General features: G+C 39.7%; 1 protein-coding gene across 1 annotated transcript in view; it reads left to right on the forward strand.

Moving 5' to 3' along the window:
* Window positions 1-4,223: 4,223 nt before the first annotated feature.
* The window catches only part of si:ch211-212o1.2 (uncharacterized protein LOC492735 homolog), a 50,036-nt gene continuing 38,088 nt past the window's right edge, over window positions 4,224-16,171 (forward strand). Inside the window, 1 exon segment of the mRNA XM_034686652.1 lies at window positions 4,224-4,769. Within this exon segment, the coding sequence (XP_034542543.1) occupies window positions 4,610-4,769 (160 nt within the window). The 5' untranslated portion in view covers window positions 4,224-4,609.

The raw sequence follows: 16,171 nt of genomic DNA on the forward strand, positions 1-16,171 counted from the left end.
GTGAAGAATCAGCAGTATACAGTTGAAGTTCTACATTTCCATATAGATGAAACTTTGAACAGTAAATATGGAGGCAGGAACTCATGAAATGTGAAGTGCAATCACAGTCCTCTAGCACCACTGTCTTCCCAAATTTGTATGGCCATGTGTTAGCCAACAACTGTCCACTGACACAGCAGACAAGACTGATAGATGTGTTATGAATGAGCAAAAAGTGAAACACAATCAAACAGAGGTCATTAAAACCATAACAAAGGAATGCAGAAGCTTAAAGCTACAAAGACATAATGATTGAGTGTTGGTGGGAGACGACTCTGTCATTCATTTTGTGTGAAATATTCCTCTGTAGAGTTAGCAGCTCTTTGGCACAGTGATGCTTGTAACATCATGTTAACAATTGTAAGATAATATGCAGAGAATAATAAAGCTAGCATGGGTATGTCTCAGAATAATGCCAATCATGTTCACTTACTTGTATGTGTCATCATGCTACAAATAGATATTTATTACTAATCACAAAGCACTGAAGATGACCGGATGTCCTCTTTTCGTCATAGAACAAAGCATTTTGTTCAGAATATGTCAATGTGGAACTTTAAATTCAGCAATGGTACTTGATCTTACTCATGATGGCACTGTACTGAAAATCAGGGGATCATCACAATCAACCATGAAGTGTGTTTTGAATATTGAATGAATCCAACTCATTTCTCAAAAGTTTGACATGCTGCTTGAGGCCATTTCAATTCCAAGATTAGCTTTGTCATGCTCTTCAGCTTCTTGTACAGATGTACGAGGTAGCCCACGCACCAGACACCCAACTAAGACCAACACATATTTATCTGCACCATATGAGACAGTCAGAGTCTCATGGGAAGTCATGTGATTGTGTGGTCCAGAAAGACATACATACATTGGTCATGTCACCGTGAATAGTCAAACACTTGGATGCTGGGGCCTTATGTAAACAGAAAGGCATGGATTAGTTATTATTTACTCATTTAAAAGACCACACCCAGCCTTTTGTCACATTTACTCAAGCCAGTACTCATTATGCAAAGTTTACTGCATATGCCAAAGGCTTTCCTGGCTTGCAAGGTCAGAAAACACAGCCTTTAGCATAGGGCCTACTTCACGTGTCTGTAGGAGCTTTTAAAGGCAGGTCAAGGCATCTTGTTTAGACATCTTGCATTAGAAGGAGTTGGCTGGTGCAGCTATGGGGATCATTGTTAGGAAACATCCTCTGGGGACCATGAATAGTTTCACAAAATGCTGTGCCAATCCAGCGAGTACACTTTGAGATATTTTACAGAATAAGTGAATCTTGAGGTCTGTTGGGATTTTATGTATAACACACAGGGGGATTCAGGCTGGCTTGGACCCTTAGTTAAGAAATCGTCCAGAGAACCAGAACAGAAACAAGCCTAACAACGTTGCTTTCTTGTAATTTAGCTAACTTCAAGAAACTCCAACCCAAACACTAAATCTGTGGAAGTGCACACTGTCTTGGGAATTTGTCAGCAGTTTACTTTGACGTCTGAAAGCCCATTTGTTTTTACACTGTACACATTTGTGTTCCTCTGCCAGCAGTGCACTGGTCAGCTACTACAGTATAATGTAGAAGTCACATATATTGTTAATTTTGATATTTATGCATCCCAGTTTGACTAAATGTGAAGCAATTAATCCTGGACAGTGTCCAACTGTCACAGTGATGGCTATAGAGCAGTGTTATAGTTGAGTAACCCAAAACTAAAGTCTCCATGGTTCAGTCTTGAGTCCCACCTGAACTGACTGTGTGGGACCTTTTGGATATGTATATGACATACAGTATGTCTGGTAAAGTTTAAGTTTGTCCTCGTCTTCTCCTCGACTGATTGATTACAAATTGCCAAATTTTATTTTATTTTTTGTATTTTTTAAAGTTATATTTTGGGGCATTTTTGTCTTTAATGGATAGGACAGCTGAAGGGAGACAGGAAATGTGGGAGTAGAGAGTGGGGGTGGACTTGCAGTAAATGGTCAAGGCTGGACTCTGACCTGTGACCTCTGTGACGAGGGCTATAGCCTCTGTATACTGGGCGCGCATTTAGACCACTAGGCCAATGACGCTCCATTTAGGTTGTATTTTGTCTCTTTTGAAGCCCGCAAACCAGGGATACTGTGTTTTTAAAGGAGTGGCATTGAGTATGCTTGCACACATGATGAATATAATTTCAATCCACTTTTTATACTTTAACTCCAAACATGAAAGTATATCAACTTATGTACTGTCTCTGACAAGGCAAATACCAGATCTTTGGGGTGTCCAGTGGGGGCTCCAATCAGATTTTAAGGGGGGCCATGGCAAAAAAAGATTGGGCTTTCTGATGGCAAAATAAAGTGCTGGACAATGTCTAAATAGAATGATCACTTACACAGACATTGGCGATGGCAGGAAACATAACATAAAAGAGTGATGGAGCAAGAAAGTCTGTTTCATTGTTTATGTGGACGCCCTGCTTTGCAGACTTGCAAATCCAGTCTTTAAGTTGAGTATTCTAGCAGCATGGGTTCTACTGCAAATGGGAAAATGGAAAGATGATGAGAGATTGTCATCAGTTCCTAAAGTTAATACAAACATGTCAGGGGAATCATGCAATATAGCACAAAAAAGAGGTGAAATGATGATAAAAAAAAAACAATGAAAATATCCGCTACAGCCCCGAAAATTGTGTAGACTGAAAGTCTGCAAAAAGAAACAAAATTGAACATGTTCCAGAACCTGAGGTGTTGAACTGTGCCAAAACTACAGCCTTGCAGTGAAGCTAAGCGGCCAGTTATCACTGGACCATTTCCTAACACTACAATGTGAAACACAAATAGCTCATTTTTATTGAAGCTATCCTGTAAGAATCGAATAATTTAGTGTGAGGTCCACTGGCTGTAGATTTTTTGATTTACAATCAAACTGACAAACTTGTTCAGTTGGAGGCCATATTTTTTACAGTCTATCCTGGGCCACTAAGAGCCTCTCTGGCTGAAGGCTGTTGTCTGTGTATTATTGAAACAATAACTCTTCCTCTCTCCTATTCTTTGAATAAATCTAATGTTTTCAATCTTCCTACAGGGAATACTCATCGGACAAACATTCTGCATTGCCTAAGCGTAAGTCTTTAGGATCAAGTAATAATCTAAGATGTGTTCAAGAATTTACATGAATTTAAATTTAAAATGTCTTAACATAGTCAAACTTTGACTTACATTTTGTTTTCTACTTTATACATTTGACATTATATCTTAATTTTTAACTACTTTTTTTTGTTTTCATTTGGCTACTTTTTACTACACTCACCGACTACATAGGTTCCAACCTATGAAGGAGAGGAGAGAGAGAGCACACATTACGCCTATTTAAAAATCTTTACATTGGCTGCCTGTTTCTTTCTTACTAGTTTTTAAGGCACTGCATGACCTTGCACCAGAGATGCTTTTTCGTGTATAAACCAGGAAGGGCTCTCAGATACTCCGGCTCCTCTCTTTTAGCTGTTCCTTAAAGGAGAACAAAAACTTTTGGCGATGCTGCTTTCAGCCACTTCACTCCTACACTATGGAACAGCCTGCTGGAGGATCTAAAAGGAGCTGATAGAGATATTGAGACTCATAAACGTAAACTAAAAACGTACTTATTCAGTCTGGTTTTACATAGGGTTTAACAATTTTATTACTTACTTTTTACTGTTATACTGATTTAAATGTTTTTTTTTATTATTTAACTAATTTTAACAATTTATTTTATTTTTATTTATTTGTATTTATTTATTTGTATTTATTAACTCAGTTTTATTAACAATTTCGCCTTAATTTTATTTTCAACTCTTATCCTTACCCCTTTTTAAATTTACTTTCTTTTAACCATTTATATTCTAATATTAATTTGACGCTTTAACTTATTTTAATGACACATATTTATTGTTGTTGGTGTGCATTAGTCTATATTTTAAAATCCTTTTTTTCTTTTTTTAATATGCCTTTATTTAATTTCTGCTTCTTTCTTATTTTCAATCGCTGTAAAGCACTTCTGGTTGCATTTGACTTGTATGAAAGGTGCTTTATGAATAAAGATTGATTGATTGATTGATTGATTGATTGATTGATTGATTGATTGATTGATTGATTGACCCTAGGCAGGTATTTTTTTCCTACAAGCAGCACCTGAAGGCACCAGTCAAGATAATGCCACAAAGTGCATTACAGTGTCGTCATTTAATTGATTAATTGAGTGAAGTTAGAGTAAATCCGTCTATTAAAAGCCGTGTTAGGAGCAGCTTTGTATGTAAACACAGATGCAGCCGTCAAAAAACTACCAGCTGTTCCTGACAGAAGCTGCTGCAGCTCTGAAATAGGTCTGTGTGTCAGCGCAGCACCGTCCGTGTATTTCCGGGTGGCGTGAGGCTGCTCCGGTACATCTCAGCCAGCATCACTTGGTCCTGCCTCCTTCCTCCATCCAGCCGCAGCAACAGCCACCTGAGGCCGGGACACAAACCAAACACACAGTTATCGACCGAGACAGATCAATAATTGATGTCTTATAGCTGAAAGCCAAAGCGGGGGGCAGCGGGCAGGAGTTATGGCGGCGTCGCTTCTCTCCGAGACCGACATCAGGCACCGGTCCATGGCGGAGGAGGATCCGAATGGAAATGAGCACGGGGCGGCAGCACGCAGCGTTGTGCCTCGCTGGGGACCGCAGCATGCCGGGGCCCGACAGCTAGCAAGGCTCTACTCTCCCGGTGAGGACGTGTTCATGCTCCGAGTGTGTGCTATTGTAGTTGTCACTTGCTGTGTCGGTAACAGGGATCAGAATGAGACATGGCAACAGCACAGGCCTCACAGCCAAAGCTCGACAGTGATAGTGATGGGCATAGGGAAGAAGATAGTAAGGATGAAGATGATGATGATGATGATGATGATGGAGAGACAGTCTGTTTGCAAACTGCTATCACTGTGACGACATGCTAACTTAGCATTAATATGTCATTTAATTAATACTAATTATAACTTATATGTGGTTCATGGTATGGGTGCACCTCCATCAGGCTGCACAGCCACCTCTCCACAACTTTGAGGAGCACATTTTAATATACAGCTTACTGAAAGCTTGCTCTTTTTAAAATTTGGTACTTCATGTTTTTATTAATTATTATCATTCTTTTTTTTTTTTTTTTTTTTTACAAAATACAAGAACGAATCATGGTGCCTGGTGATAAATGTGTAACCCAAAACAGGCCTTTAGTCTAAATTATACACCATGACCCTGCACAGTTTACGTTTCTCATAGGGTCTGTATTACAATAAGTCATTATTAAGAACTAGAATCAGATCCTGGTGTGTCCTGATGTGTAGGCCTATTTTTATTCCCAACCTCATGGTGCCTTCATTGCCTCGGGGGAACATTGTCCTGGATAGAGACTGCTGTAGCATGTGTTTCTGCATCATACTTACCTGTTCCTGTCAACTCTGTCCTGTGGACTGTTATAAGATCACAACATGCTTTAGAAAGATTGTACTTTGGACCCCCTTGGAAACAAGATGACACATCTTAAGGGGTTTATCCAAAAAAATGAATTCCATTTAATGAATGGTGAACTTAGATACAAGTAAGCATATATTGTCATGGTACAGGTTCAGGTCTACTTATGTCCTGTGCATCACCAGACTTCACCTTGGCTACAGGGCTTTCCAGAGTCATGCTTGTGCTGGGCTTTCTTTGCACAGTACTGTCAGCAGACTCCTAACAGCTGCATTTAGTTATTCCACACTGGTAGCATTTAAAAATGTACACAGTAATGTCAGTTTAGTCCGCATTGAAATGGGTGCAGGAGAAGTTTTGACACGCTCATTTCTCCGGCATCAAGCTGCTGTTCCATTGCACCACAGGAAATGTTGGATCTGTATTTTTGGAGCTTGACCCATACTAGGGCTAGAGTCACGCTATCCCAGCCTTTGCTGCATCAATTTTGATTGTTCTTTTTTTGCTATATCCATCCAAAGTCACGCCACTTTATGTAAGCACAATAATGAAATGCTCGTCTCCTTGGTCCAACCATGGTCAAGCCACGTGTTTGTAATAGCCCTGAGCATTTGCAGTTACAAACCTCAGATAAAGGTTGACCACCACAGGATTGATTGTTTTCTTTATAATGCTAGTGAAGTTTTCCTTCAGCTTGGGAGACACTTTGTGCTACTAAAATCAATGTCTGCGACAAAGTCTATAGCAGTAATCCTTAACTCTAGTCCTCAGGGTCCTGGGGTGTTGCGGGTTTTCTTTTTCCTGCTGTTTCAAATTCACCTGGTCTACAAGTCCAAATATCTCTGATTAGGTGACTACAGTGACGACTCAAAATGAAAGAAAGACTGAAAAAACTACGCAGCAGATCAGACTGTAGAGATGGAATTTCAAATTGGCTGATGCACAGACTCCAACTAAATCACATTGTTTGCTATTGTTGGCATCATCGTCTATTTTAACACTCTGCGTGTTGCTTTTTGTGTCATGACCCCGAGGCCTGTTGAAGTGGTCAGTGAGGTTTTGTGAAACAGATGTAGCCTCTGAAGTTTTTCCCAGAAACAAAATGTCCAGGAATTTCTTGGTCAGGCTCCATTATCGATTGATGATAAAACTGTCATATTTCACACACTACATTGTTGTTTTCAGCATTTAACCTGCTTTAGACTTCTATTATTTTACTTTTCTGATTCATATTTGTTAACCCAGGGGTGTTTTTCACTTCTTGTTGCTGTTTAACTTTACTTTAAACTACGGCAGGTTCAAGCAGTCGTTGGTTTTCAGGTTTTCATTAAGAAAATAGAGTGAAAGAAAAACTCAACCAAGATGATAGATTGAGCCATTTCATCACTGTAGATACATCGGTGGAGGCACATGTGCTTCAGACCTTGGCAAAGAAAACCTGTCTTACCAGTTGTGCATCAAGCTGGACTGTGCCACATTTTGCCCGACCATCTGCCCTGCTTCTCACTTCACTGAACATTTTAATTGCCTCTAGTCGGACCACGTTGGCCACTTGTTTGCACTTCCTAAAATAGGATGGATGATCAGATTAAAGGAAGGTTTGCTCTGCTATAACCACTTTATTTTGGAGTTAATATGAGGGCACAGCATGCGTCACCAGGTTGGCACTTAAACCAGAAGCCTGCACAGCCCCTATGTGTTTATGTTCAGTAAGTGCTGACCCAAGCTCTACCCCTCACTGAGCTAAAAAGGGACTTGACTGGACTGCTGACTTGAGACCTTTTAAACCTATTTTGGTTTAACATCTGTGTGCGTGCAGACACTTACAGAACAACCCTTCACATGTACAGATGCTGGTGACACAGTAGTCCAATTTTACTGACTAATAACGTCACAAGGCCATTAATGGAATTGGATCTTCTCTAGTGTTCAGTGCCATTACATTAAAGAGACTTCCAGCTCCGCTCTGATATTTGGTCTGTCCTGCTGCCAAGCAACACAAACATTACATGTACATGTAAACAGAGACACGTCAGGCCTGCAAATGTGCAGGAAGACACATGCACACGGTTGATTATTCATCTTAATTTAAGTTGGATACAGCGGAAAAGAGGGACAGAGAGGGGTGTTGGACCAGAAACACAAGAACTTTTGTCTCTGTGAGTTGTCTTTATTGAAAGATCATAGGCAAAAATAATTAGTAATAGGGGCGGCCCTTAGTAGAAGATGAAACAGTCTTAGTTGGCAAAGTTTTCACTTGTCAGGTAGTGGCAGCAAAGAAAAACCCTTAAAATGATTCCAGGAGCTGCATCTTCTCCTTTGTCTGTAGTGTTACCAGCAGAGCCTTCCCTTCTGGGAAAAAGCCTTGTTAACATATGCATGTGAAATAGTGTGGCCAGTTTACAAGGGGAGGGTAATCTCTATAGTGTTTGAGTTACAGAAAAGTAGCAGGATGTTTCATAGACACAGTCAAGCGCATGTTGTCCATAAGTTGTTCAACAGAGTTCAGTAAGAAGTGTCCTGTAAAGTGCAGATTCAAGTGTCATGGTTTTGGAAACGGCTGCATGCTATCAGTGTACAAAGCTATAAATACCTATTTCATTCGACATGACAATATTTCACTATATAGTGAGTTGGGATGCCACAATTAAAATGCCTACATTTGTTATGTGCTTTGAATTGTGATATTTTCAGTTTTGAGTTTAGCTTCCATGCACTAAATTTATCTCTGAATCAGCTCAGTTTGTGAGTTCCTGTGGGGCCGACATGCTGGGATGAAGAAGCTCCTCCCAACGAGTAAATATCCAATCACCCTTTACTAAAGTTGGGGAAGCTGAGGTTAGGACCATAGACTGTATAAATAACGGACGTAGTATCCGCGACGATATCCATCTGTTTCTGAAGCGCTGTTTGGAAGCCAATCGTCGGCTGGAGCCATATTGGATATGCTGAAGTAAACCTAACTGCTGTAGAGCTAGTGTGAGGTAAAGAGGCGGGCTTTGAGCCTCCTTGCCATTATCTACAGTGTTCCCGCCTGTCAATCAAGTCAGCTGTGCCTCTCATAATGGAAAACTTGTAATCTAAATCTCTTCGACACTGCCGCGTTATGAAAACATTCACCCCCCGTACAGTGTGTGCTGATCAAGAAATGATCCAGACTACACTTGTTTTGTACCAGGCTGTAAACGTGTTTATGTCTATTGTAAAGATCAGCTGTTTTGAATTTGTGTATATGTGGTTTCCGGTACTTCAAGCGGACACTTGAGGAACTGCAGCTTTTTAACACTTCTGCATTGACTTCAATTCTCGCAGCCGGAGGTTGCTGCTTGGTTAGGACAGGTAGCAATATGAGGACGCACCGCCTCGTTTCAGATCTGTGGTTTGCTAAACAGTAACAAAAAACTGTCTGTCTGTATTCATTATTTTACATGTGACGCCTACAAGTGAAAACACTTTGAACATGACATCTGTGATATTACTGTCTGAAAGCAGTATAGCCAAGCAGGTAACACTGTCATCCCAAAAAATTTAAGTTCCCTCACTGATGTCTTCCATCATTCATACCCCACAGATTCAGAGAGACACACACGAATAACAAAGGCAGTGAGCGATGTGTTTTGGGATATTTCAGTTGCAATGCCAACTTTGTTTCAATTGGAAAGAGATGCTCAGAGAAATAATGCTGTTAAGGGCTCCTCTAAGTTGGTGCATTCTTAAAACAAATTAAGGTTTACAATAAAACTGACCCCAAAGCAGATACATGAATGTACTATTTATTAAACATGACAAACAATCTCAAGTGTTCTTTAAAACTATGAGTATTTATTCGAAGAGACTGCTTTCAACTGCTGTCTTACCTTACACACATACTACTAAACATGGTGATGGACTTTTCTCTGCATATGTATTCCTACACACTGTGTGGTTCACTGGCCAGATGTTGATGATGCTGCCCCTCATCTATTGAGGCAGCCAAAGAATAATAAAACATCTACCATCTACAATGTAAACATGCACTGTTACAGCCCTTCATGCCACTTCCTTTGAATTCTGGCCGATGGATTAACTGATCATTTTACACTAATACACAATGAACTGTCAATATATTGAATATATTATATTATTCAAAGTTGTATTAAAAGTAGTGTTGAATTGAAAGTTCGATCTGGATATTTAAAGAATCAACATCGAGTTATTAAAATGACAATGGACTTTGATTGAAAAATGTTTTTTTTTAACCCTGCCCTAATCATTTAGATTTCAAAATACTTTTGAAAAACCTCCAAATCTCCGAATTGATTCTGTCTTCTTTAAGCTCTATTTTGGTCTCCACCAACTCTTGTGAAAGCTATCTTGCTCTTATTGGCTGACTTGTATTTATATACTGTATTTTACTGTTGAAACCAGCTACCTGTTACTGCTGAAAACAGATTAAATTAAATAAGGGCTGCTAGACTGAACCAAAGCATGGAAAGATTTAGCTGAATAACTCTCACATATCCTGTAGAGCTAAACGCATAGCTTTTTGAGACATTACATTTGGTGTTGCGTCCCAGTGGGGTGTAACATGTTACACCTTCAGAGTATTTCATTTAAAAAAATCATGAAACAATTTCTCTTTGTAATAACAACTTGACATATTGAATGAGGAGGATTCTGATGAGATCATAGGTTGTGTCTTTGGCCAGCCTGTTGTTGAATGTAGTGCTGATTGATGGTTAAGAGGATCACACATGCATTTGAGGTCCTGACACGTTATCCCCTCTCACTTAGCAGCTACACAGCTCAGTAAGCAGACTGACTGTGGGTCAAAATAACCCAGACGAGGCTGCAATATGTGCAGCATTCTGACGTAACTCAGGCTCTGATGATTAACCACAAACTGGAGTGTTGCGCAATAATGATAAAAACGATACCCAACAGTGAACATTGTGCTCGGTTGTTAAATCTGAGTTTTGGCAAAGTTTTATTTGTGTTTTCAATTTTAGCTATTATTTATTGTGTCACTTGACCTTTAATTTCATTAATGAAGAACTGATCAAGATATATGAAACTGATACTGTTTCTCAATAATGTCAAACATAAGTCACTTTGGCATTTTAATGCTACAGTTTCTCATTTCTTATTGGTCAATAAATTCTAATATCAAAACAATAATGTTTATCGACCCAAATTAAAGTATTTCTTCTTTATTACTATGAACATTTCCTAAGGAGGTGTGTCGTGATGTGTGTATCTACAGAGATTGTGCTCGGTGACTGTAATTTCAATGTTCTTATTTTAGACACCTTATTGCATTAATTAATGTGCAATGTTGTGAATCTACCTCTCAGCAGTCCACAGGCTGGGAGTGATAGAATATGTATAGGGATCAAGTGGCATCACTTTCTCTTTTTTCTGCTCTCTGACTGTCTGCGATAGACATCATTGTAATGCATCTTTCTTGAGATGCTTAAAAGACTTAAAACGTCATTATTTTCTGACCGATGAGCATGAACTGTGACCGAGGGCAGAGCAGAAAGACACACGCAGCATGCAGGAAAAAGTTCAACTTGTGTTGCAGACAAATAAAAATCCAGGACATACTGCACATTGGGGGGAGGACTGGGTGTATAAGTGCTTTAGGTCATAACTTTCATAAAACAGACAAAATGTGTCTTGTTTTCTGTTACAGCACTTTGTTTTGATTAGCAGTGTGCTCTTTTTTGCTACTTCCTCTCTGTGTAACTCGATCATTGCTGCTGTTTTGCAGCAGTTTTTGGCCTAGGTGAATGGCAGTTCAAGCACCTGACCACAGCCTCATGTGACACATTTCTGCTTGCATGGAAGGTTTAAGTTGAACATGTAAAAAACAACATCAAACTAACAAATAGGATTTAAGTAAGATCAATGCTGTTGTGTTAATGATGATTAATTGTTCCACTCTCTGTTGAAGTATTAAATGGTCAAATGCATCAAATGCCATGCTTTATCTGACAGGACAAGCAGAGAGACATCCTCTGGAGAGATTATGATAATAATAATAATAATACATTTTATTTATAAAGCGCTTTTCAAAAACTCAAAGACACTGTACAATTGTTAAAATACAAGCAAAAAAAACAAACAAACAAAAAAATCAAAAGATAAAAAAAAACAAAGTACAATCACAAATGAAAAGGTAACTTAAAAAGGTGAGTTTTTAAAAGAGATTTGAAAGCTGAAGGGTCAGAGCAGTTTGGGATATGGGAGGGGAGTGAGTGAGGGCGGCTACTGAGAAGGCTCTGTCCCCCCAGGTTTGGTGCTTGGTTCTGTGAGGTGGGGGCAGGAGGTTGACGTGTGAGGAACGCAGGTTATACGGGAAGGAGTGTGATGGTGGAGGAGGTCACTGAGGTAGGAAGGGGCCTGGTGGTGGAGGGCTTTGTGGGTGAGGAGGAGGATTTTAAACTGTATGCGGTAGGGGACGGGGATCCAATGAAGATGTTGGAGGACGGGGGTGATGTGGTCACGGGAGCTGGTGCAGGTGAGGAGGCGTGCAGCAGAGTTTTGAATGTATTGCAGTTTATGGAGGACTTTGGATGATGTGCCGTACAGGATGCTATTACAGTAATCTAAACGGGATGTGATGAATGCGTGGATAAGGGTTTCTGCGGCAGAGAAAGAGAGGAATGGACGGAGGCGGGCTATGTTTCAGATGTGGAAGAAGGCCGTTTTAGTGAGCTGGGTGACGTGGTGTTGAAAAGAAAGGTTACTGTCAAAAATGATTCCAAAGTTACGGATGTGAGGTGCAGGAGATAGAGTAGAGTTATTTAAAGTGAGAGTGAAATTTGGAATGGGATTTGTGAGGGACTTGGGGCCGATGATTATGAGGTTGGATTTGTCGTAGTTCAGTGATATGAAGTTGGTATGCATCCATGTTTTTATTTCAGAGAGGCAGTTTGTGATAGTGGAGTGTGTTACAGTGGTTATGGATTTGGTGGAAATATAGAGCTGGATGTCATCAGTGTAGCAGTGAAAATGAAGGCCATGTTGACGGATGATGTTACCAAGGGGGAGCAAGTAAATGATGAACAGGAGGGGACCAAGCATCGAACTCTGGGGGACGCCTTGAGCCAGAGGAGCGATGTTAGAGGTGCAGTTGTTGGTGTAAATTAACTGTTGACGGTCAGTGAGGTAGGATTTCAGCCAGGAGAGTGCAGTTCCAGTGATGTTGATGGTGTGCTCTAGGCGGGAGAGAAGAATAGTGTGATTTATTGTGTCAAATGCAGCAGTGAGATCGAGGAGGATGAGGATGTTGAGGTGGCCAGAGGGGGGTCTTTGTAACTCTAACCAGTTATGTTCCTGTGCTGTGGGGAAGTGTAAACCCTGAGTCCACACCATCAAATTAACAGTTTTTATGAAGAGAGTAACATAAGTGATTAGTCAGTGCTTTCTTTAGGGTTTCTGTGTGTGGAGGAAGTGAAGCTTTTGGTCATTTAGTCCAGTGGGCCTGGTCAGATGGTTTGCTTTGCTGGAAAAGGTTGAATTACGACTACATCAGAAGACTTCGGTACATCAAGTGAAGACATTCTAACTTGGGGTAAGCACTTTAGTTGGGATGGGATCAGCAGACAGGCTGATGGTTTAAATAATGAAATCATTGAATTATGTTTAGGGAGGTCAGTGGGAGAAAGCACAGTCATGTTTTGTTGCATTAGTGTTAAAGCTGTTTAACTTTAGTGCTCTCAGTCAGATTCACTTTCATTGTGAAGTCCGGATTTGTGTTGTTTTCATTCTACAGGTGTTTTCTGTTTATTTGTGTTTTTGTTTGTGTATTGCAGCATGTTTTTGCAAATTCTTGCTCATTTCAGCTGTGCTGTGTTCAGGATTTTTGCATGCCCTTTTGAATTTCATTATTTTAACATTAGGTGCATGATGCTAACTGAATGAAGATTGTTGGAGCTGTTGCAGATTGTCTGCTCTTGTTGTCTAGACAGTCTGCCATAGAAAAAGGCCTTGACTGATCAGATGAGTGGAAAAGTGCTATATTAGTACAGTCTATTTGATCTTACCTCACCTCAACAAGAGCTGAGGTTGAGGCTATGGCCTGTAGCCACCTACAACATGCACACCTTTCCATCAAATTGCCTCGTCATGTACGACTCTTTGTCTTACTACATGTCCTCTTTTGCATGCTAAATCACTCTTGTCATAACATCACCACAGATCAATACTTGGGTAAACCATAACAAACAGAATGGGTTGTAAAGTTTTCCAGACTGAGTGTTTAAGACCATGAACAAGGCTTTCAAATGAGTTATGATAATATTTAGGTCTTGGCCTGGATAGGATTGTTTGTACTTTGCTTCCTCAGCTGAACACATTAACACCTTGGCTCACACAGACATTTGCATCCAGAGTCAGCACTGATCTCGAAGCTTACCACTTTAGCCTACCCTCTGTATAGCAATAAAATGCTGATAAAAACATGCACCTTTTTTCTTCAGACAAGTGCAGACTTCAGAATTCTAAGAGTTTTATTCCAGTACTGACATGTCTGGTCCTCCTGTGAAAAACTGTAATCAAAACATCCACTTAAGCTCTGTGGCTTTTTTTTTACTGTCATTGTTCTTTTTTTTTTTTTAAGTCATACTGTTTTTTTTCACTACCAAGCTGCCAACAAACAAAATATTGATTTAAAGATACCGTTATTTATTGAAAAATTATTATATACAGCTTAAATAATAGTCTGTCAGATTCCATGCTAATGCTTCCATGGAAATGGTCTCTAATTAGCCTCATTGTGTGAGAAGCATGCTTTAAACTTAAAACAACTTAATGTTATCTGAGAGCACATGTTGTTTATCTCTACCTGGTAGAAAATTGTAAGAAAAATGTGTGTTTGAGCACATTCTTAACAATCAGTCACTCGCTTAACATCCCTTGTCAAGTCCAAACACAAGTCTGCTTCTTTGCCATAATTTACATTAAACTGAACATTTTCTTTAAAGGTAAGTAAGACAAGATGAACGGGGCTTCTGTCCTCATTCATCTCTCCTTCTACTCAGGGCCTTGCAGTTGACATACCTTCAAACATAAATGTCACCACTTGTTACTTTTATCACTAGGGATGTTCCAAAGCCATTAATTTCCTAGTTTTTTTTAAACAGAAGAAGAAGAAGAACAGCTAGGAAAACATTCAGGAAACAGTAAAAATTCAGAACAGTATATCTAACATGGCTAAACATATGATTACAGGGTCTGCAAGGTAAATGGTGTCAAATTGATATGCAGGGTGTGGCTAACATTAACAGAGCTAACACCACTGACATTTGGTCCAACCTTGCAGGTTGTTTACATCTCAGTTGTTGAACATTATGGCAGAAGCTATTACTAAGCTACATCTACAGCTAGTTGCTGGTGGCAGCACTGCAGCTCATACAGAATGTATGACCAGCATTTTGGGCCTAAAGTAATTAAAAATATTAATAAGAAGTCCAACAGAGTAGTAATTTTGGTGCCAACTAGCAAGGGTGACGGTGTCTAATTTTTAGTCGACTTAACCAGCACATCCCTAATTATCAGCACTGTTTATGGTCCAAGTTACTTTGTAGCATTGGGCAACTTTAGTGATGTATGCTCCACCAGCATTGTCTGGATTGCAGGAAAAGATCTTGCTCCACTATCAGTGATGGTTGGGGCCCCGTAGCTCCTCGGGCTGCTCTCACATTTGTGCCCCCTAACTATCAATATCACCCAAATCTCAAGACCAGCCTGAGATGGAAACTAACATTTTTTGCCACAGTGTCAACAGGCAGTGGGGAAAACTACCCTTTCCATAGATTGATGTAATATGATGTGATCAGTACCCTGGTGTTGCTGTTGCAGTTGAGAATTAACTATTATTATATCGAGGTTCTGACCAATCAGAATCCAGTATTTGACACAGCTAGGTAATGATATTACTGAAAGAATGGATGATAAAGGACTTGAGATAGACCTCAATCTTAAATGAGTACGTTCATGTTCACACAGCTTGGACAAATCTCTTCATCACTTTAAATTTAGAAACAGGAGTCATATCCAGGCTTCAGCCATGAATGATTTAGTCTAGATGAGGTTTAACACCAGGGACAAAAAAAGTAAGTTCCATGGCATATTTTAGGACTAAACAAATGTAGTGTTTTAGTTTGTAGAGGGTTTAAAACATGTTTTCAAAATCTTTCCTTAAAAATGTGGTCTTAATCCAGCTTTCTACAGATTTAAAAATAGTTGCAACAGACACAAAGCTGAATTTAGTGGATCAGTGAGCTTTGAATGATGACTGCCTTCCACTGTATCAGTTTGTCTAAGTTTCATGGAAGGGACAATGAGAGCTGTCATCCATATTACATATTTGTTGTGTCACATCTACTTTTCCAGTGTCTGAAGAGACTGGTAAACTCTGTGTGAAAAATGTTTGCTTTTTGATTGAGATTATTGCTCAGTAGTTCTCCAGCTGTAATCATAGAGATGGACTTGGTCCTGTGTGAATGTTTGAACTTTTACCAGGTAAACCGCAGAATGACTTATAAGCTGTCTCTCATTTCAGCCAAAGTGCACAGCAGGCTGCAAGTGGAAGATATGCTCAGCGACGCTAACAATGTTGCAGAGCCATTTTATGAAAACTTAAAAGCAAAAATGTTCCCCACATGCTGACAAGTG

The sequence above is a fragment of the Notolabrus celidotus genome, chromosome 6, assembly GCF_009762535.1.
Source record: "Notolabrus celidotus isolate fNotCel1 chromosome 6, fNotCel1.pri, whole genome shotgun sequence".
NCBI lineage: Eukaryota > Metazoa > Chordata > Actinopteri > Labriformes > Labridae > Notolabrus > Notolabrus celidotus.